Below are 24674 nucleotides of genomic sequence, written 5' to 3' on the forward strand. Positions count from 1 at the left end.
TCATCTCAAAAGTTAGGCTCTTGTGACTTCTGGAGAATCTTTAATAGTATTAATAATAAGGGCAAATCTGTTATTCCACCACTCTTGTATGGTTCATTTTGTCACCTCACCTAAAGACTAAATTGTTTGCTAAGAACTTTTCATCAATATCATCACTTGATTCCATCAGTTGCGTTCTACCTGATATGACCGACAAACAGGTTGATCCCATGCTTGACATTCATGTCACTCCAGCTTATGTATCTAAAGTGATTTCCTGCTTAGACTCTTCTACAGCTTGTGGTCCAGACAACATACCTGTTATAGTCTTCTACCGTTTATCTTCTAGGATTAACTCTTACTTCCAATCTTTCTTGGAAACCATATATCAAATCTGTTGCAAAATTAGCATCTGCTAAGGCTTCATCTCTTTATCGAGCTTGACACTTTCTTACTCCAGATTCTATTGTTTATCTCTATAAATCTCAAATCCGTCCTTGTATGGAATACTGTTGCCATATCTGGGGCTGATCTTCTAATGATGCCCTTTCTCTTTTAGATAAGGTGCAAAAACACATTGTAAACATAGTTGAACCTGCTCTTGCAGCCAACCTCCAACCATTATCACATTGTTATAATGTTGTTTCTTTTTCTCTTTTTTACCAATATTTTAATGATCACTGTTCTAAAAAGCTAGCATCTCTTGTACCATCTACTAAAGTTCGTTCTCATGTTACTTGTAATTCAATTAAGTCTCATCTTTTTTCTGTGGCTGTTCCTAAGTGCTCTAAAAACTCTTATTTATCTAGTTTTTTCCCTCGAACATCAGCTCTTTGGAATTTGCTTCCTTCTTCTTGCTTTCCTGATTCATATAATTTGTAATATTTTAAGTCATCTGTCAATCGTTATCTTGCTCTATAAACTTCTCTTCCAATAACTTCCATCCCTAATAGTGGTTGCTTTCAGCCTTGTTGGAAGCAAAGATGTAAAAAAAAAAAATCATCTATCTGATTATTAGATGGTCTTGAGGACTCTGATATATATTGTTATTGACAAAAAATATATTAACAATAATATTATTTTAAAATTGAATTTCACTTTACAAAAGGTTTCACTTTTTCAACAATGCTTTTTATTATTGATACCAACTTATCGGTAAAACCAGATTTTTTTAAAAGAAAATATCTTCAAGTTAAAAATTTCTGTTGTAGAAAAAAAAGGGTTTTAAAAATGATAAACTTTTTTATTATTAATTCTATAAATAATTTGTTTTAGCAAATTTAATTATCTCTAAGCTTTTTGTCTAAGATTTTTTTAAGATATTGATGCAACTTGTCTTGGCACTTAACATATTTCATAACATTTTTCTATACTGCTTCAAATAAACTGACTTCTTTATTTTTTTGTTCAATTTTCTATTAAGGTGCAGTTAAACATTATAACTGAAGCAATTCAACTTGTTGGTGAAAATGGACCTCCTTGCTACTCTGCTCTTTTATCTCCATCATCAAACAATGAGGTATAGTTAGTGTTTATATATATATATATATATATATATATATATATATATATATATATATATATATATATATATATATATATATTTTAGGGTGATGCAAAATTTTTTAGGTTCAAAACTTTAGTTGTCCTCAAGCTTGCCCTTGTTCAATATGACAATAGTAATTATTTTCCAAAATTTGAATCAAATTGGATAATATTTAGGGGTTGCCATGTTTTGTCACATTTTGGAATGAGGTTAAAAAAGTAAAAAAAAAGTTTATTTTTTTAATTATTATCAATTACTTATTATAATTTGGTGGATTGTGGATGTTTAATGTTAAACAAACAATAATATAGTATTGTACTACTATGTAATTACACTAGGCAATAATAGATCAATCGTTTTCATCATTCAACAGTCATCTTCATCAGGGTAGACTTTGATGTAACTGGAAATTCCTTCCGGTGAAGATCAACCAATCGAAGAAGAAACTGCTTTTGGTTTTCATCTTTCGTAACGCTTTTGTTGAAGGATGTTATAAGTGCTATGCCTCATTCTGTGCAATCATTGATGACCTTCATTTGGCAAACCTTGTGCTTCATTTCAAGATATGTTGAATCCATTTCCCACTCTGAAGATTCTTTCATTAAAAATGATTCAGCTTTTTCTTCACCATTCTTCAAAATTAAATTGAAAAGTTCTGTGGTGCGTTGTGTATCGAAGGAAGACAATGTACTGTGACAATTGAATGTGGCAGCATCAAGTCTTTTGAGAGATATCTGTTTTGGCTGTTGTTTCAGGTTGTTTGCCATGTCTCTCTTGGTGTTATTATTGACACCGGAATCAAAGAAAGCCAATCCTATTTAGATGTTCAGAAAAATACCACAGATGGCGATGAAAATTTTTTGCTGCATTAATTGCAATTGTACAATTTGGATATTCTTGAATTTGTTGTAGAAGCTTGACATCATTGAATGGTGCTCGTTCAGCTAACGGAGCTTCATTCTAAAACTGTCCGTATATAAATGCCACAAAAAGACTTATGTCTGTTATTCCATTCTTATCCTTTGCAGTAATAACAAATTGATCCTGAAACAAATATATCTTCATACAATATATAGCTTTTGCCACCCAACGTGCATTGTGTGTTGCACCTGGTGCCCAAAACTTTACATTCAACTCCGATGTTGCATTGATTCTCCAAGAAAAATAAGGCACAAAATCAAGAGTTCTTAGTAATCATCCCTGGGTTGTTAACCAATTGAAGCAATTAAACTTCACCATAATACACTACCATTTCTTCACGGAGTTTGAGAAAAAAATCACAGTTATACAATTCTTCATTCCCTATAGTGAACACCTCCTTGTTGACTGCTGGCCATTGCTTCTGAAAACGGTTAAAAATTCCAACTTCAGGTCCTCCACTGCTTCCAAATGCAGTCATGAAAATGGTGAAAAGCATGACTTCAAAAACATGGTGTCTGCATGCTATCCATATAAGATTACAGTCAAGATTCTGCTCTATTATTGTGCAGGCACCAATGTTAAACCCAGTGTTGGATTAAGTAGTGTCAAAAACCAGTCCCTGAACAAATTCTTCCATTTTCCAATCTTTAAGAGCCTTCATGCAAGCATCAGCCTGTTGCTCACCTGTACCTTGATCAATCCTTGGAACACCCAGCAATTTTTCCACTCCACCACCAGTCACAAGGATGGCAATTCTAACCACTTTTTTTTGACCACTAGTGATATCAGGTAAGAGCTTTCCATCCCAATGCAGAAAAGTGGATTATCAGGAGAGAAATCAATCTTGTCAGCTGTGTAGATCGCCTTTCTCTGTGGATTGTACTGTACGACAATGATGAATCTTTTAGAAAGTGACCAAGAGCCTGAGCAACTGTTCCAACCACAAAGAGTGCACGGCGATCAGAAATATTAACACGATCAAGAGATGATACAACATTTGTTAGAGCTTTCATCTTCTTTTTCGTTGAACCACTTGTGCTCAGCGTGCTGGAAGCGGAAGGAATCTGATATTCATCATCATCCAAGGAACTTGAGCTACTTTCACTCACAATGTCAACTGCTGATAAAGAAGAAATGAGTTCTGTTTTTTCCATCAGTTTTGCTTTACTGCTTTGACGCCTCAATTTCATTTTAGTTTCTCTGACTCATTTCCGTGCTTCCCTAGCTGTTAAATTCCGATCAATTCCTGCCATGCTACAACTTAGCGGATCTTCTTGCTGCTGATGTAAAAATGCTTTATCTTCATTGTTTTTCTTAACTTCTGATGCATTTTTGGTTGATATATCAAAAAGTTCTTCAAAGTTAGCATGGAAAAGTTCTTTTTTCATTTGACAGCTGTCCAATTTTGATTGTCGGTGTTTTTTAGCAACAGATATTCGTCATAAAGTTTTTATAACTTTCTTTCTGCATTGTCAATTCTTTGAGTTGGAATTCTTCCTCTCTCCTATATAACAAGAACTGCTTCAATTGTTGCCTGAATACTTTTTTTCATTTCTTGTTTCTCTTCTATATGATGGAAGAGCAACCTCCGAAGATCATCCCCTCTTGAAGGAAGTCTGGCTGTTGACAGAGTTTGTGAAGGTTTACCAACAAGCCACACCACAGCAGAAGATCTAGTGGTTGCCATATTAATTTCTATTCAAAATATATTGTTATATATATATATATATATATATATATATATATATATATATATATATATATATATATATATATATATATATATATATATATAACAATATATTTTGAATAGAAATAATTTTGAATAGAAAATCTATCTAAAATAAAAAAACAAATTTGCAAAATTTGAGAGAATCACAAAATTTTACCAATGGTTAGGGGCTGTCCTTAAAGAACGACACCAAAAATTTTGAAATTTGCACCCCCCCCCCTCCTTACCCCTAGTTGCCATGCGTACTTTTATGTCCCCACCCCCCACCACCACCCACCACCCACCCCCTTAAAAGTACGTACGTTTCTCAAATACCCCCCCTCCCTCAATTACCCCCTTTCCCCATCCCTCCTTTATTTTTTTTTTCTCAATAAAAAAGTTTATTTAAAAAAAAAAATGGTGGAGGGTACCTTAGATACTTTATACGACCCCAAAGCCCTATGTTTGCGCATTCATGAAACTTCTTTAAATATATATGCAAATTTAAATTTTAATAAATTTAAGTTATCCCAGAATGATGTGTGTGTTGAGTCGAGAGAATATCGCGGAGGGAACGGTCGGCGGAGACCCAAGTTCGATTTCTGCAGAAATTCTACCGAAAATTTTTTTGTTTTAATAACGAATCAAATAAAAATAAACTATACTTAAGGCGGACGTTTTTTTCAGGCACCCCTCTTTGGTAAGTAAAAAACGAGTCTTACGCGAGATCAGTAATATTGAAAACAATGGCTAAAACCCAGTGCCGAGGGTAGGCTACCTATACCCCTTAATTGGGGGGAGGGGGAAACAGTTTTGGGTTTTCCTTGAAATGCCATCTGTTGACTTGATTTCCTGAATGATATCATGGTCATTTGTCTTAGACATCTTCGAATGTGCAGCGATTATGTGCAATCAAAAATGTGCAGCAATCATTTTTTCAGTCTTGCTGTCTTCCATTAAAAGCTGTATAATTACAAGTGTCGTAGCCATACTTTAAGATTACACATGATTTTAAAGTTACACATGGTTTTAATGTATATAATTGTTTTCTGATTGGTTGTATCGCATACAACACAAACAAAATTTTTTATTTTGTTGCCAGCATATTTTGTATTTATAAGTAATTATCTCTAATAATATTGATAGTTATCTCTAATAATATTTGTTGTTGAAATTGCATTACCAGAATATACGTTAGAAACAACTATATATTTGCAAATAATTTATGTAGCTTTTGTAGTAAAATTGGGAATGATGCATAAAATATGTTTTTTGAAATCAGAAATAATGTTGAAATAAACTTTTTGAAGGAATAATGGGTTATGGATGCTTGTATAAGTGAAGCTCATTTAGAATCTTTTTTTTGAAATTCAAATTTTCAAATTTCCATTAAAAAGTTAGTTAAAAGTGGAAACTTTAGACTATGGGATTGAATGAAATATACTAATTTTTAACTTGGTAACTTGGGTATTTATTAACTAAGTCTAAACTGACCAATGAATCTAATTATAGGTTTTATAAATTTAATATATGCTAAAATTTCACAGGGATTGTTTTAAACCTGAAATATTCGAGAGACAAATAAAGCAAAGCAAGCTAAAAAACAATGTAAGCTTAACTTTACAACTAGCACCAAATATAACAATAATGACTCTGGCAACAGCAATTGCAGCAAACCGAGTCGTATGTAAAAAGTGCTCTAAAATTTTGGGCGAAGCAAGTCAAATAGTGAATGCCACTAAAATAAAAATTCCAAATGCAAAGTTTAGCTTTTTCGAACATACATACCTAAACTGTAAAAAGTACCACATTTTGTATTTACTTATTTGGATTATATAAAAAAGCCATTATCTTACTTGCACAAAAGAAAAATAAATTTCTATTTATGTCAGATACTATGTTCATTATTGTGTATTTTTTTTTTAAACAAATTTACTGTCAACAAAGCAGCCACTAAGTTGAGAGTTAACAGTTAAGATTTTGAGAGAGAAAAAGTGGTTGACAAGTAAATTGAATGAGAAAACATATGTTAGCTTAGTGCTCTTAAATTATCAGTTTTTCATTCTCATTTACAATTTAGTAAAGTTAATAGAATTATTATATAAAAAAAACAACAATGCTATGAGAACATTAAATTTTATTTTATTGAACCAATTGATGTCTCCTATTAACTTAAAACATCTATGTTTTAAATTTAGTTTAGATTTGGTTTTTGATTTTATTTTGTATTTTATTTTTGATTTTTGTTCTTAATTTTATTATTCTTATTTTTTTCCATTTTAATTCACTTTTTTGGGCATTTGTTTTCAGAATGATAATGATGAAAAAAAAAGGAGAAAAACATTTCCAAATCTTTTGGGGAGATTACGATCCAAAAATGAAATTAATGACGTAAATAATGTTGAAAATAATAATCAAATTTCTAATGACTTAAGTGATTCAAGTGAATCACAGATATCATATGATCAAGTAAGATTTTGTTCTTTCAATGAAAAATGAATTATTTTTTTTTTATAAATGGTTTTAAAAAATATTTATCAAGTATGGTCAAAGTTTAAAGATTTTTTTTATTAGTTAAACAGTGACAAAAAACTCAGCTCATGATTGAGTTGCATGCTATTAACTAATGATTGAGTTAGTGTGTATGCATGTATGTATGTATGTATGTATGTATGTATGTATGTATGTATGTATGTATGTATGTATGTATGTATGTATGTATGTATGTATGTATGCACATATATATAGGCCTTGTTTTAAAAAAAAATGCTTAATGCAATAGTTTAACGTGATATTTGACATCATAAAATTCTCTTTATTTTTTTATTTTTAAAGACATTTAAAATTACTTACTTTTTTAAATTACTGCAATAATATTAAATACAGCAAAATGAGTTAAATGTTATTAAACAACTTTTTTATTATTACTATAAAGGAATGTTTAGTTTCTTTTTTTTTTCTTTTTTTTTTAATATAAAATAATTAAATTTAATATTGCATTTTTAAAAATGTTTGATATTAAAAAATTTCTTTCTTTCTTGACATTTGCATAAATAAATTAAAATATGTTAAATTTTTGAGTTTTTAAAATGACTATTCCTTAAATTTCTAATTGCGGCTTTGCAACTACATATGATTTTTTTATTTAAAAAAAAAATAGCGAGTAACAAATAAAAAACTACGTTAATTTATTTACTTTATTCATATAAAGTTTAGTAGTTTATTGTTTTATTATTACAATTACATCGCTGAGTATATTGTTTATTAAAAAATAAGCGCTGCAATTTAACTTGCGTTATAAAAAAGAGTTTAACTTACGTTTTGTGCAAACTTTTGATACAGTGGTTTATATAAAATTTAATTTTGAGTAAAAAAAAATGTTTTAGGAAGGGAAACCAAAAAAACAATTGCAATTAAAATAAGCTAATTTTTTTTTTAAGAACAAATAAAATTTTAAAATTGAACAATATTTAGTAATATTTTTAAATAGATTTGACAGTAAAGTTAAACCTAAGCATTAATCTTAATTTAATAAACTTAAATATATTTTTTAAATCAAAATTAAATTTTATATTTTTTAAATCTAAATTAAACTATTGTATTTTTTTTATCAGATTAAAATTATATATTTTTGTTAAATTAGTTTTAAACTAACATATAATTTTTATCCGAATTAAATTATGTTTTCATGACCTTTCTTCAAGCTTAAAAAATCAATCATTACAATAAAATAAAAGCCAATTAAAGTTAAACTTTTATTAATTTTTTTAATTTACTAATGAAAAAATTTAATATTTAAATTGATTATTTGAATAATTTATATCTTATATTAAGTAGTTTATATCTTATATCAAAGCTTATATCAAACATAATTGTCATTCAAACTTTTGTAAGAAATATTTTTACATGAATGTCATTCAAAAGTAAATGTGACTTTTTTTTAAATTAATTGCTTCTTTTATCTTACCGCTTATAGTATAATTAAAAAGTTAAAAAATGATAAAAAGTCACTTAACCGAAAATCGCTCACTGTAATAATCGCTTAAGGCGTACATAATCGCTCTACGCTTAAAGCTTTAAAACAAGTGTATATTTATAATATATACATATATACATATATATATATATATATATATATATATATATATATATATATATATATATATATATATATATATATATATATATATAATATATATATATTTATAATATATATATATTTATAATATATATATATATATATTTATAATATATATATATTTATAATAAATATATTATAAATATATATATATTATAAATATATATATATTTATAATATATATATATTTATAATATATATATATTTATAATATATATATATTTATAATATAACACATGAAATGGTGATTTTACTTACGCCTTAAGCCATTTATGTTACGCTAAAACTTTTTTTAATTTAACAGTTTTTTTAATTAGTTAATGCAGAAAAAATTAAGCACTTATTAATTTTTGTAAAAAACATTTTCATCGCTATTGTAAATTATTATTTTTTGTAGAAAAATAGATAGTTAAATAAATTTTTTTCTACTACAAATTAAATTTATTATTAAATATTAATGAATTTGTTTCATTAAATTTAATTTGAATTTTCAAAAAAATTTAAAATTTAAAACGTTTTACAATTTTATTTTTACTTTTAAAATGTCCAAACTATATTTAAGAAAAGAAAATTTTTTTTTATCAAATTCAATTTAAGTTTTTTTTTAATAATAGTTTTATGTTTAACTGATCTTTATTTATTTATAGTTTCAAATCAATAATTTTTTTTATCCTGTTACGAAAGTGCTATTATACAAAAGTACTTTATGCTTACAACTGTATATAAATGCATTGTCGGATAAACCATATTCAAGCTTATAGGCAAAGTTATTTTCAAAAAATTTTTGTACATTTTATATAAAAAATTTATGAAAAGAAAATTTTTTTTTAGTTCAGAAATTGGTTTTTGACTAAAGTTTATTTCATTAATTATTTAGTTGTATCATAAAATGGACGTCGATTAGAAACTAAATTAACTAGTTTATGAGTAGACGAAGATTTTGTTAAAGCTAAAATGTTAAAAAAAAATTGTTAATAGTTTTTTTTTACTATTAAGAAATTGCCCCATAGAAATTTGTCAGATTATTTAAAAAAAAAAAAAAAACTAAATTAAGAGACAATAATGTTGAATATTTTAAAAAATAAATAGGAAATATAAGTTTTTTCAAATAAGAAATTTTTTTTTTTTTTTTTCAAACAACATATTCAAATTTTATTGATAATTTGTTTTATAACAATATTGTTTAATCTAAAGCTTTTTTTTATTTTTTTTAGTTCTGATTCACTCCCAACAAGGCTGCAAGCAACCACTTTTAAGTTGGGAGTTACTAGAAAGAAAAAAAAAAGAGTTATATAGCAAGGAAACGGTTGACTGAAGACTTAAAAAGTTGAAGGTTGTATGAGTTAGGAAAACATAAAGATGGGAGAGTGTTCCAAAGGGTTGAAGTGCGAGGGAAAAAACTAGACAAATAAAAGTTTTTGGAGCATGCAGGGACAGATACAGTAAAAGAATGGGACTTTGCTAAATGATGAGTCAAGCAAGATGAGTTTTATTCGATGGAACTAGAGATGATAGTTCCATGAGCATCAACCTTGATAGTATTTGTAGAAAAGAGAAAGAGGTGCAACATTATAATGATGGTGGGTCAAGATAAATTTAGCAACAGAAGCTGAAGTGATTTAAATGTCTAACAATGGGTTAACCTGTTTAATTGGAATAAAAGGAAGAGAATGGCCATAAGAATCAAGAATCTAATTTGAAGAGAAGTTCTTTGAAAATAGTTCTGCCTAATAGGTCTAACTACCGTCCTAATAGTCTTCTTCCTATCATAAGCAACGTTTTTGAATCTTTAATAACAAACACTTAATCTCTCATCTCGAATCTAATAACTTTCTGATCATCGAATATGGATTTCAGTCTTCTTGTTCTACAGCTGATTTGCTAACAGTAATAACTGGTAGGTTTTATTATGCATTAGATAAAGGTGGAGAGGTTAAGGCTATTGCTCTTGACATTTCTAAAGCTTTTGATAAAGTTAGGCTTGCTGGTCTTCTCCATAGGCTTTCTTCTTATGGTGTATCTGGTAACATCTTTAAGTTTATCAAATCCTTCCTTTCCAATCGTAGTATAAAAGTTGTCCTCGATAGACAGCACTCTTCTTTATATCCTGTAACTTCAGGGGTTCCTTAAGGTTCTATTCTTGACCCTTTACTCTTTATAATTTACATTAACAATTTTCCAGATATTCTTACATCTAAGGTGGCATTGTTCGCTGATGATACTACCATTTATTCTTGTCATGATAAAAAGCTGACATTCTCTGATTGCTTGGAGGGAGCGTTGAGCTTGAAAAGGATCTCACTTCTGCTACAGCATGGGGGCTCACAGTGGCTGGTAAACTTTAATTTAGATAAAACTCAATTCAGCCAATCGTTATTGCAATAATTTAGATCTTCCTATATTTATGAATGGTAATGTACTCAATGAGTCATCTTCCCTTCATCTTCTAGGATAAACTCTTACTTCCGATCTTTCTTAGAAACCATATATCAAATCAGTTGCAAAATTAGCATCTGCTAAGGTTGCATCTCTTTATCGAGCTCGTCACTTTCTTACTTCGGATTCTATTGTTTATCTCTATAAATCTCAAATCCGTCCTTGTATGGAATACTGTTGTCATATCTGGGGCGGATCTTCTAATGATGCCCTTTCTCTTTTAGACAAGGTGCAAAAATGCGTTGTAAACATAGTTGGACCTGATCTTGCAGCCAACCTCCAACCATTATCACATTGTCGTAATGTTATTTCTCTTTCTCTTTTCTACAAATACTATAATGGACACTGCTCTAAAGAGCTAGCGTCTCTTGTGCCATCTACTAAAATTCATTCTAGTGTTACTCGTCATTCAATTAAGTCTCATCTTTTTTCTGTGACTGTTCCTAAATGCTTCAAAAACTCTTATTTGTCTAGTTTTTTTCCTCGAACATCAGTTCTTTGGAATTTGTTTCCTTCTTCTTGATTTTCTTATATAATTTGCAATCTTTTAAGTCGTCTGTCAATCGTTATCTTGCTTTTCAATCTTCATCTTTTCTCTTCCAGTAATTTCCAACTCTAATTAGTGGTTGCTTGCTGCTTTGTTGGAAGCGAAGATGTTAAAAAAAAAAAGATCAGTCCCATGAATAAGAGATCGAATGTTAGACCTACCTTTGTTAACGACGCTTTTGAAGATTTTCCAAAAGTCTCTAGAGCCTAACATCTGAGATAAGATACGAGATCTAGTGAACTCAGAATAATGGAGCTTGGCATCTGACAGCACCTTTTTATATTGATTTCTCGCAGTAATAAATAGTCGTTTGTTCTCAAGAGAGTTGTTCTTTTGAAAAAGATTTTTAAAATGATTACATTTAGATATAGCACTGCACCAGAGGGTAAAACCATGGAGTATAATGAGGCTTGACTTAGAACTGATGAAAAGAAATAAAAGCTTCCATTCCTGCCTGAATTCAGGAGTTTATATAGGAGGCGCATTTTTCAGCTGAGAGGGAAAAGACATCAGCCCAAGGACTGTCACAAAGAAAATCATAAAAAGAATCCCAGTCAGCTTTAGAATAGGAATAAGTAGTGTGATGATAGGGTGAGTTCAAAAAGGAAGTTTGAGATGAAAGATTTAACGAGATCATTGCATGGCTTGAACCACCTAAGGGAGAAAAAGGAGAAACTGAACACAAGCTAGGGTCAGAGATAAGAATTAAATCAAGGAGTTAAGATAAATGATTAGGGTTGTCAGGAAAATGAGTCACAAAGTTATCTGTGTAAGAGGTTGAGAAATGGAGAAGTTATAGGCTTTAGTGCCAGCAGGGTCAGTGGTGTTAGAGCCTAGCTATTCAGTGTGATGAGCATTAAAGTAACCAATAACAAAAATATTGGCAGAAGGGTAAAGAGAGAGCATGATCAGTTTGATCAGAAATTATATCTAAAAGAGTGCAGTCTTGGGAAGGAGGAGAACAATAAAGAACAAAGAGCAAAAGTACCTAAAAAAATGGTCAAAGGATTCAAACCTTGTTTCATGCTAAATAAGTGAATTGACGCATTTGTATACCCCTAAGCCAAACATATGACTATTAGAATCCATGTGAATCAAAGGATAGTACCCATCAACATTGAGATCAGAAGAAGGAATAGCAGAATTTAAATTAGTCTCACTATGAGCAAGCAAGTTTGGTGAATTTTGCAGGAGGTAAGATTCAACTGATTGAAGATTGTTTCACAATCTACGAATATTAGTAAAAGATATATTAAAACAGGTGGGATGGTTTTTGTATTTTTAATATTTTGGTTTACTTTTGGCATAATTTAAGTTTAAAGAAAACTTGACTAATTCATAGATTGAGCACAGTCTCTCCCAAGCAATGAGTTACGCAATTTTCTCAGTCCTGTTAATTAACCGTAAGTCGTAACATAAGGCTCCTTATGTGGCCTTGACAATGCGCACCAAAAGGGACACCAATCATTCTCAACATGGCACTGTCGATACTCTGGTTTTTTGCAGCTGTTGATGAACTCAGCCTCTCTGAGAGCTACCACAGAGTTTTGGAAACCTTTCTACCAGCCGGCCTCAGAACTATTTTACTGAGTTTTAGAGCTGTACCCTCATTCACCACTATCAAAGTACCCAATATCAAGGTGGCTCAAGGAAAAATTTAATGAAAAGAGTCAAGAAGATGAAGCACTCATCATCCTAGGCAGGAAACAATGTAACAGGTTTACATCCACGCCAGCCTAATAGATGAAGAAGGGGTTTTTTAGAATTAAAATAATTTTTAACCTGGTTTCAAATTAAATTTAATTACAATGCAGTACTTTAAAATGCACAACAAGTGTAGTTTAACTTTTAACGATGTATATATGTATATTAAGTAAAGTTGCATTTACTTGCATTATGCTTTTCCAATTTGCAACCTGTATATGTGTGTGTGTGTGTGTGTGTGTGTGTGTGTGTGTGTGTGTGTGTGTGTGTGTGTGTGTGTGTGTGTGTGTGTGTGTGTATATATATATATATATATATATATATATATATATATACACACACACACACATACACACACACACTCACACACACACACACACACACACACACACACACACACACACATAGAGCTTTGTTATGAGATTTTGTTGCATAATGGAAAAGTGTAACGTTAGTAAATGTAACTTTACTCAAGACTCATATTTACAGGGCTCAATTTAATGGTCGGACATCTGACATTTTCTAGCTAAAACCTCAGATTGTCTGATCAATTTATAAAGTAATCAGGCATTTTGACTGAAGGGAGTTAAATTCTTCAAAATAAAGCTTGGACAGGAATGGCGTGCGATCCAATGCAGACCACAGAAATGAATTTTTTGTTTACAACTTGACCACGACTATTTTGATGTTTTGATGGTTTAAATGTTTCAGAAATGCGCTGAAAAATAAATGTTAAGCTAAACTTAAACTAGGAAAAAAATTGAAAAATCTAAACAGTAAGCAAAACAATTCCTTACGAAAGAGAAAATAAAATAGCTTTAAAATAAAACTAAAAAAACTCGAAGTTAAAGTTACTTCATGTTACGTTTTTAATTGCATTTCAAAAAAATTAATCTTTAACGTTTTAACATTTAATTAAAATTACGTAAAACTAATATAGACTACTTCTATTGATTATTTAACAAATGAACAAATTTTATTTAAATTATCCAAAAGTGAAATTATATTATTAAAAAGAAAGAAATAATATTTTTAAGTTTTATAAAAATTTCTTTCAAAAAGTTGCAGAAAAAATTTTTTTTTAACAATGTGGTCTTTTTAAAATCATCATTTTTAACCATTTCATGCTTTAATTAGTAAATCAAGTTTTAAAAAAAAAACTTTTTTTTAAACTTGATCTACTAATTAAAAATACTTTGTGAGGCAATTAAATCATGGGAAGACTTAATTTAACTTATTCATAATTTAAGGTAACTTAAAAAAAATAATATTTTAAATTAATTTCAGGAAGACATGGAAAAATAGTTTCAAACATTTAAATTAACCATAAAAAATACATACCTACTTAAAAAAAAAAAAAAATACATTTAATTTACACATAATTTGTTTTATATGATCATTATAATTATTTTTTGATTTTATTTAAAGCCTTCGCGTAAAATAAAAGCTATAAAAAATGAAATTTTTACAGAAAGATTTTTTCAATTGCATTTTAATTGTTAAAACATCAAAACAGCTGTTGTTAAATTGTAAAGAAAAAAAATTAATGATTGTTGTCAGTTACATCGTGAAAATATAAATCTACCTAAAAAAACATACAATATCAAATTGAAATTATTTTATTAAAAAACAAAAATCTGCAATAAAATATTCTAAATAATAAGGAAAGAAACTACAACTTCACTAGACTAAGGTTAAATAAACTGAATAACATGAGAAAGATTTCGATTGCATAACTCGGTTCCGTAAAATTATTAAAATTATATTTTAAAAATTTGATGGGACACTGTCCAACCCAAACAAGTTTAGATTGGACATTTTGTCTGGGACTTAACAAAAAATTGAATTGAGCCCTGTATTTACATTGTTACTATAAATTAATAAAAACATCTAATTTTTTCTTCAACAGGCTGTTTCTTTTTCTGTAGGTTTATCAGGAAAAATCCCTAAACATCAAAAAATTCAAATTACAGAAAAAATATTTCACAGGAAGTTAGGAATTGTTATAATTATGTAATAACTGTAGTTACTTAGCGACCAGGAAGTTCTATTAACTATGTTAAGTTAAAAAATTTGTTATGAAAAGAATTTTTTTGAATAAAGAAAAGATAATTTCAGTTTTTTCATTTGTTTTTTATAGTTTTTTAAAAGGTACTCATTTTTACATCTGCATATAAGATTAATTATTGTGATAAATTTGAAACACATTTTTAGCAACCAAGTAAATTGACATTTTATTCAATCATCGCACACACAACAATTGTTGAAGAAGTATGCTTGAGAAATTGGTCTAAGTGATTAATACAATGGACTGAATTAATTATCTTGATTAATACAGCTTATCTTGATTGCCAAATTGAGTGAAAGTAAATTTCTGTAAAGTTGTTGACAATTGATGTGTCTGGAGCCTTTCTTGATTCTTATCCATTGGTGAGTTAAATATTATTTTAAGTGTTTTGAGTCTAAATAATAAATAAATATTATTATCAAATATATGGTGTCATTTCAGAAAATATAAATCCTATGCAAAATCTTATTTTAATGATTATTTATATTATCTATAATATTATTATAGTTACAATTTATATTATCTATAATATATTTATTGTAGATAATATAAATCAGCACACATTTGTCTGTCAAATATTGATGGACAAATAACTTTTGTTAAAATTCATGATTTCATAATGCCATTTTATATTTCTTTCAGATTCAATTTTGACTGAAAATATCATCTATTATCAAAAGCAACAAGATCTTAAACTGAGCTATATCTCTTAGTTGACTCTGTAACTGAATTAACACACAGCATATTGTCGTCATTGCGTATGGCACTTAGATTCTTCCTGCTTCACAATCTCAAACTGATGGAAACCATAAGAAAATCATTGGCTGCTACCATCACAGAAATAGCAAAGTTTTAGCAGAAAACAAGAATCTCGATGAGAGATCATCAAAACTGCCAAACCAAACTTGAGTAGACATTTGTAGAATGATATCTTCTGAAGAAAAACAAAGTGGGAACATTGCTAAATCAACTTATAAAGCAAAGAAAATCAAGATCAAGATCACTCCAAGTGAATCACTATTGCTATTGATTCATTCAAGGGCAAGAACTTGGAAAATTTTGTCACAGCAAAGTCAATGAGGCTGTTCCAAATGATCAAACTTCGAGACCAATATCTTTTGATTGATGCGGACTTGTGGGAGGATAGAGGTGACTACAAGCAGGCAGAAAATATTAGAGTCCCCTAAAAGTTATTAATGACCATGCAGAACATGGAGTAGCACTGATTAACTGACCACACATTATGCATTGCAGAACTGGGGTTCTACAATGTACAGGTTTCTGCAAAATTGGTATATTGAATACTATTGAAACTTTAAACATGATGTTGTGAATTCATTTTCATCAAAATCAGCTCATGTATCTATGAGCCGATTATTAAAACCATTACTAAAAACACAAAGCTTCAACATACCAAAGCAAAATGAGTCATTATAGCTGACCTCCTGACTCCAACCCAAATAACCCAGAAAACAGCAGAAACTTTCAACAAGCTTAACAATGAGCAGTAAAAGCTCAATGACAGTCTAAAATTTAAGATCTTTCCATCCTTGGAGACTTACCTGAAATTTAATGGAACAGTTCAGTTGGGTTCCATACTGGTACTAATCTACAGGTAAATGCATTTCTTGAAACTGTTCAAGACTGCCTACTTACTTGGTTCATCTTAGAACCAACTACAAAAATCAACAAGCTTTGTGTTAGCAAATGATCTAACATATATCAACAATATATTTTTTTTTGGTGAATCCATAAGGAGAACCAACTTTTACAATGTAAAAGTTGGTTCTCCTTATGAATCCACCAAAAAAAACACATGCATGCCATGGTTTACTTGGATTTAATAATGCAGGACTTTCATTCAGCTAACTTTGACAAAAGCCTTAAACAATTTAAATTTTAGTCAAAAAACTTGTTTATAAAGCTCTCTGCATGCATGAACAAAGAATGATAAGTAAATGCAACGATAATAACAACATGGTGCTAATATCTAATGAATCTGAGATGTGCAACTTGCTGAACAAGCAGTTGTTCTCTGCATATTGCAAGAACCTCCTGGGTTATCCCCCTATTCTCCAGCCACGCATGATTGAGATTCTCAGCATAAATGAAAACATCTTTTCTCAAGTTGCTGTCCATTTGCTTTTCTCTAAACTGGACAAATACAAACCACCAGACATTGATGGATTCCATCTGTACATCCTCTCCTAAGCCCGTTTATATACAAAAAATCTTTCACTACCGGTGCTGTTCTTACTTGTTGGAAGCAAACCAACATAATACCTATTTTTAAAAAAGGTAGCAGGACAAACCCAGCAAACTACTGTTCCTTGCAAGGTAATGGAGCGCTTAATTTGTGATTGTATGCTCAAGCATATAATTGATCACAACCTGCTTGACATCAATCAACGTGGATTTGTACCTCGAAAATCATGCATGACAAACTTGATCGAAACCTTTGATATTATCTCCATAGCGCTTGAATCTTGTCTAGAAGTTATTACAATCCTTCTTGATTTTGCTAAAGCTTTCGATGGGGTTAGCCACAGGCTTCTAATTGTCAAATTACAAGCATATGGACAGGTACACAAGTACCTTCTTAACTGGCCATAGTCAAAGAGTTGCACAAGGTGAGTGCTTCTCTGATTGGTTGAAGGTCCTCAGTGGAGTTCTGCAAGGTTCTGTACTGGGGTCACTCCTCTTTGTGATCTTTATTAAGGACATGCCAGGCCTTACTCGTCATATTTGTAAGCTGTTTGTCGACAATGCAAAACTGATAGCAGTTATAAAGAACACCTCCAACTATTAAACTTTCCAAATGATATTGACTGTCTCCTCAAATGGGCCCATACTTGGAGCATGAGTTTTAACATAGACAAGTGTAAAGCTATGTTCTTTGACAATAGAATTAACAATTCCTTTAACACCGCTTTTATTGACAACCTACCAGCTTCGCACATAATCTTTACCATGACCAACCACCTTGGCAAGACCAGCTCTAAGCGCGACCTCAGCATCATTGTCAATGACCAACTCAAGTGGCGGGGTTAAGTTGCACACGCTGTTGCCAAGGCTAGCGTGGTGCTAAGTATATTAAAAAGAACCTTCCACTATTGGGATATTAGTAGCTTTTGCATACTTATACAACTTATGCTCCACATGGAACCCTTATTATTGCCAAGACATTGACGCTCTCGAAGTAGTGTAAGAAAGAGCCACTAAGTTTTTGTCTTATCTCAGACCCTTAAAGTATCATCAAAGACTAACTGTTATAAATATTCAGTCTCTAGAGAGTAGACATAATAGAGGTGGCCTCATCCAATACTTCAAGATGTACTACAGCCTCATCAATATCGAGCTCCAAAGACCAAACCAGTTAGCTGTTAAGTGTGCAGGGACCTGCAAAAAGTTCCCTTGCTTGCAAATGCTTAAACATTTGTTATAAATTACTTATATTATTATTATTACAGTATAGTATATACTTTTTATAATCTTTACTATTACTTTTAATCGCTGTTTTATTTACTTACTGTTTACTTACTTTAATCATTGTTTTATTTACTCGCTGTTTTATTTACTGTTTACTTACTTTAATCATTGTTTTATTTACTCGCTGTTTTATTTACTTACTGTTTACTTACTTTAATCATTGTTTTATTTACTCGCTGTTTTATTTACTCTTACTTGTATTATAATTATTATTATCATTTTATTATTACTGAGTTTGCAGGTGTTTACTTCGTATTAGTATTTATTACTATTTGTAAACATCCTAGATGTAACTTTTTTTATATTACTATTTGTAAATAACCTTGATGTGATAATTTTATTCAGAATATATTTGATTCGATTAAATAAAAAATTCTCAACGCATTAGCTTAATGTGAATTTGATGTCATATAATTCTTTTTTTATTTCCAAAACAAATTATCGAATGGATATTGACAAAAACATTTATTGTTTTGCCATTATACTTTCGGCTGAGAGCCTATTTTTAGGCTCACAAGTCTGCATAGTTTTTTCCGTTAAAAAAACATCTGGTTTCAATGACAAATATTTTCGCTCACTACAGAGTTTTTTAAACTCAGTTCATTTTTACACAATCAGATTGGGTTTTCCCCTTTATATTTAGTCTGTGGTTATTGTAAAAAACATTTGCTGTAGCATGTTTTTGTTTTTTGTTCAGCATATCATTAAGTGTTTGCGTTAAAATAAACTAGCATAATAAAAACAGTAATTAAGCAGAGCGAACATTAAAATACACGAGATGAATATTTTTCTTAGAAAATAAGTAATCGATTTTTATATATACAACACTAAGTACAATATAATCTAATATAGTTAAGTTTTGAAAGATTTAAAAATCTTTATTTTTTTAATAGTTTCAGGAAACCATTTTAAAAATGATCTTAGACATATTTTTAACTTATGTTTATAATAATTTATATTTCTAATGTATCTAACAAAATTTAAAAAAAAAGGGAAACAAAATCAATTGCACGTGCTTCTAGGGAAGGCTTACAAATCATTTATATATATTATAAAAACAAAGGTCCTAAAACTGATCCTTGTGGTACCCCACAACAAACTGATTCTCATTCTGATTCAAATACTCCCAAAACAAAGTTTTAGATTTGCTAAAAAGAGCACTTTAGCAACAATTTTCCAACCAAATGATTAACTTTAAATTTCAAAATTATTTTAATTTTTTTCATTTTTGCTTTTACTTTTTTTTTCAAACATTCTAAACAAGACTTACAGAACAGTAATATTTCTAATATATTTATACAACATTTATGAAAAATTATTTCTCTATAAACAATTGGAATAAATAAGGTATGTAAATTTAAAAAGTTGTATCTATAAACAAATTTACTGTTTAGCCTATTGAATCTTTGAATTTATCACCATGGTTTCATGGAAACATTGACAGAGTAACAATTTCTCGCTTGCTCAAGCATGATGGTGATTTCATAGTACGAGAGAAATCAGATAACTCTGGAACCAATGTTTTGAGTGTTTTATGGAAAGGCTCAATAAAACACTTTATTTTAAAAGCTAATGATAAGGTATATATTTTTTTATATCTTTAAAATTTTACATGTATAAATATTAATACAATATTAAATTAATAATTCTTCTATAAATACATATAAAAAAAATATATAAGTATATAAAAAAAAAAAATTAGTATAATACTAATTTTTTTTTTTTTTTTACTGATAAAAAATTAAATTGCATTTACTCTTCTTTTTTTTATTATTATTATTAAATGTTTGAATTTAAGTATTTAAATATTCAATATTTATAAACATTTAGTCAATGTTTATAAACATTTAAATATTTTTTATAAATATTTAATTGATTTTGTAATAATTTATAACTATTCATATAAATGTTTATAAAAGTTAAATGTCTATAACAGCAATTAAGTATTTGTAAAAAATATTAAAATGTTTATAAACATTAACTAAGTATATATAAACATTAAATATTTTAATACATAAATTCAAACATTTAGTATTTTGAAAGAAAATGCAATTTAATTTTTTAACTGTAAGAAAAAAACTGCCATTATTTAATCTATTAATATGATAGTACAATCAAAAAAGAATTAAAGAATATATTGTCAAATAAATACATGTTAAAATAATAATAATGATCGCAATTAACAATTAGTATCCTGCATAAAAAATTTTGAAAGTATGCTGATAAACTTTAGCTCAAATGAAATTCAATTTTTTTCAGCTAATTGTTATCGCAATAATATAGATCTTCCTATATTTATGAATGATAATATACTTGATGAGTCAACTACTCTTCAACTTTTAGGATTAACTCTTAGTCTGATTTTTCCTGGAAACCGTATACTGAATCCATTGCAAAGTTACCATCTGCTAATGTTGCATCTCTTTATTGTGCTCGCCACTTTCTTACTCTGGATTGTATTCTTTATCTCTATAAATCTCTATTCAGTCCTTGTATGGAATACTGTTGCCATATCTGGAGCCGATCTTCGAATGATAACTTTTCTCTTTTAGACAAGGTGCAAAAATGCATTGTAAGCATATTTAGACCTGCTTTTGCAGCATACCTTCAACCGTTTTCACATCATCGTAATGTTGCTTCTCTTTTCTATAAATACTATAATGAGCATTACTCATCAGTTAAGTCTTATTATTTTACTATGATGTTTCTAAATGCTCCAAAAATTCTTATTCGTCTAGTTTTTTTCCTTGAATGTCAGTTCTTTGGAATTCACTCCCTTCATCATGTTTCCCTGGTTCATATAATTTGTATTCTTCTAAATCCTCTGTTAATCGTTATCTTGCTCTTTAAACTTGATCTTTTCTCTTCCAGTAACTTCCAACTCTAATAGTGGTTGCTTGCAGCCTTGCTGGAAGTGAAGATGTTTAAAAAAAAGCAAAAAAACAATCAAACATTTATATTTGAACAATCAAACATTTATATATTTAAACAAGTTTAAACATATAAATGTTAGATTGTTCACAGATTGTACATCAGCGTATAGGAGCTGCAGAAAGGCGTTGAGTAGTTACTTATCAATTATTTTTTTTAGTGGAGCCTCTAAAAATCTCACAAAAGCATACATTAAGTTAATCTTTCTGTACAAGTAGAAAGTTGAGTTTATCATATTTTTTGAGTGTGAGGTTGGATTTGTGAAGAACCATTTGAATTGCTTAGGAGAAAATGATTGATAATGGTTTATGATTTTTAATGAAAGATTTGGATTGTAGTTTCCTGATTTTGAATGAATATTCAAAATCAGAAAAAAAATTTTCTGTGCCTTTGATGAACACAGTGTTATTGATACAATAAACTCTGTCACGATTGATTATAGATCAAAAGGACTATTTTATAGAATATTTTTTGTTTAGGTGGAGGACAAATAACAATGTTTGAAGTTTTTATGATTTTTAGCCATGAATAATAGGTTGTTACAAGGTTATGTCGGTTCTGATTCTAAAATGAGTGGTGCTGGAGTAGAAGTTTCATCTGTGAATGGTTTTTTTTGTTCAGATATGACCTACAGCTTTAAAAGCATTTCAAATTTTCATTTATCCCAATACCTGTTTTACTTGTTCTTACTCGACTTCTGCTCTTTGGATTCCTTGGGTTGGATTTTACTTTGGTTGTTAGGCTTTGTAGCACTGTTTGAGTAAAAATTTTTGAAAATTTGGTTTAGTTTAATTATTATAATAAATTATATATATATAATATAAATAAATTATTATTTTTGTGGTCCCAACTAGCAGCAAGATAATTGTCTGTGAATGGCAAAATATATTACCTAAATTTCTAATTTTCATCATTCATCATTACAAGTTTAATAATATAAAAGTTAAATGCAAAAATCTTCAATTATATATGTTATATATTATACCTAAAAAGGTATATGTATATATACCTAAATTTCTCATTAAGGAAAAAAACAAAACAAAAATCTTTAATTATGTAAGTTATATATTACCTAAATTTCTCATTTTGGAATTAATGATGATTACATGCAAATATATAGTGTACTACGGTACATATAGTGAACACCAAATTATCATTAAAAGTTTAATAATATAAAAGTTAAATACAAAAATCTTCAATTTACCACTTAATTAGAAAAACATAACTAAAAGAAAAAAATACAAATTTACAGTTGCAGTGGTTGTTGATGAATATTCAATTCAAAGTAATTTTATTAAAATTAAGAAAACAAATAAATAGAACCAATCTATTAGAGCACTTGCAGACACGTCTTATTAGTGGAAATTGTAAATAGTTGTATAATTAAAAAAATGATTTCTATTAGACAGCCCAAAACCTGAAAGTGCTAAAGATAAGACTGATTATTATTATTTTAATTTTAACCTTTGTTACTTCTGTAACAACTGTTATAGACTAAAATTCTACATGATTTTATGTCTCTACTTAAGAGTTACAGCGCTTCTATTCTTTTCTATCATTATTTTTGTTGTTATTGTTATTATTAATATTATCATCATTATTATTGTTATTATTATTATTATTATTAAATTCACTTCCTCAAGACTACACAAAGTCAAAATAATTAAACTTGTTTTTCTGTGCATAGGCTAAATATATTTTAAATAGTAAACATGATAGAAGTTATCATAAACCAAAATGTTAATTGTAAGAATCATTGAACAGTTTAAAACAAGATAATATTGTTAATGTCACTTAACCACTTGTTGACATCACTGAATTTTGAAATTTATGTTTTCTATTAAATAATTGCTTCAAAAAGTTACAAATGTTTTTTCTTGCTATTGAGTTTTTTAAGAGAAAAACTTTTGCTTCCACTGTAAACATAAGATCAAAGAGCAAGCGACATATCCAATCTAAAGTTATGTATGCATTTAAATTTTTTTGATATTTGTTCAAAAGAAACAACATTGGAAAGCTTGTTACAAGATAAACGCTATGATAAATTGCTGTTAGATTTAGCATAGATATTGCTATCGATATGTTTTTTATAGATTCCATTTTGTTTAATTTTTTTGCGTTATTTACCATTTTGTTTAAATACTTCTTAAGCCTAAAGTTTAGTAAAAGACATACCGTCATTGGTATGATACTAATAATCCCACATATAATATAAGGGTGACAATTTGTTTTTATCTTTAAAATTGTATCATCTCCAAAAAAGTTTAAAAACCATTGGAACTTAAGAACCAATAAAGTAGCTATTCCTATAGACACTAACCAGGATGGTAATGCATACCAAGTTAAAAGCTTTTTGTTTGTTTCAACTTTGCTTTTTCTCTGACCATGATAAACTGCTTTGTAACGATTGTATGTTGTGCTAACGAGCATGAGCACATTTGCTGTGAAACCCAAGTACAATAGAAAATGTCTATCAACTGCCTGCTGACAATTTTTTTTAGGAATGCCATTCTTGACTTTGTATATTTCGTTTAAACTTAAAGATAGCATTCCAAGTATGTTTCCCATATAGTTTGATAAAAACAACTTTGCTGTAGTGCAACAGCATATTTGGCTGCTTGTTATTGTAAAAGTAATTGTTATACAATTCAATAATATACCAACAAGAATCAATATGAGGTAGAAGATATTTTGAAATAGTATATATTCTTTATTGTTAGCAAAGAAGTTTGTGTTATTCATTATTTTAAATGTTTTTTTCTTTCTAAAAATAAAAATTAAATAGATATTAAAAAAACTAAATAGTTTAAGATAAAAATATTTTTTTGTGTGTCAAAAAATATTTTAAATAATTGTTGTTTGTTTGTTGTTTCTGTTTTTTCTTTACACTTTAGGTTTTAAATGGAATACTGACATTTTATATAGATTATTATTATCTATATAAATTATTATTATTATTACTGTTAAATCCCTTTAATCAGAAATATAAGGAACATAATATTTCATTAATATAAACTAATAAAAAAAGTTTGAATAAGTTTAAATCAATTTAAAAATTTTGATATCCTTCAAGATGGTTTAAAAAAATTAATTGTGGGGACTAGAGGAGGGGATTCTTTTTATAATTTTGTTTGTATGTTAGTTCTAAACATCCTGTCATTGAAATTTCTGAAGTAATCAACTTTTCAACCAAAAAGACCTAAA

General features: G+C 28.8%; 1 protein-coding gene across 1 annotated transcript in view; it reads left to right on the forward strand.

The window, feature by feature from the left end:
- Positions 1–24674, forward strand: part of LOC100192292 (tyrosine-protein kinase Fer) — a 126467-nt gene that overhangs the window by 88970 nt on the left and 12823 nt on the right. The window contains exons 9-11 of the mRNA XM_065806010.1: positions 1403–1498; positions 6468–6626; positions 19934–20119. Coding sequence (XP_065662082.1) covers positions 1403–1498; positions 6468–6626; positions 19934–20119 — 441 coding nt within the window. The remainder of the gene's footprint in view (positions 1–1402; positions 1499–6467; positions 6627–19933; positions 20120–24674) is intronic.

The sequence above is a fragment of the Hydra vulgaris genome, chromosome 09 (assembly GCF_038396675.1).
Source record: "Hydra vulgaris chromosome 09, alternate assembly HydraT2T_AEP".
NCBI classification, from domain to species: Eukaryota; Metazoa; Cnidaria; class Hydrozoa; order Anthoathecata; family Hydridae; genus Hydra; species Hydra vulgaris.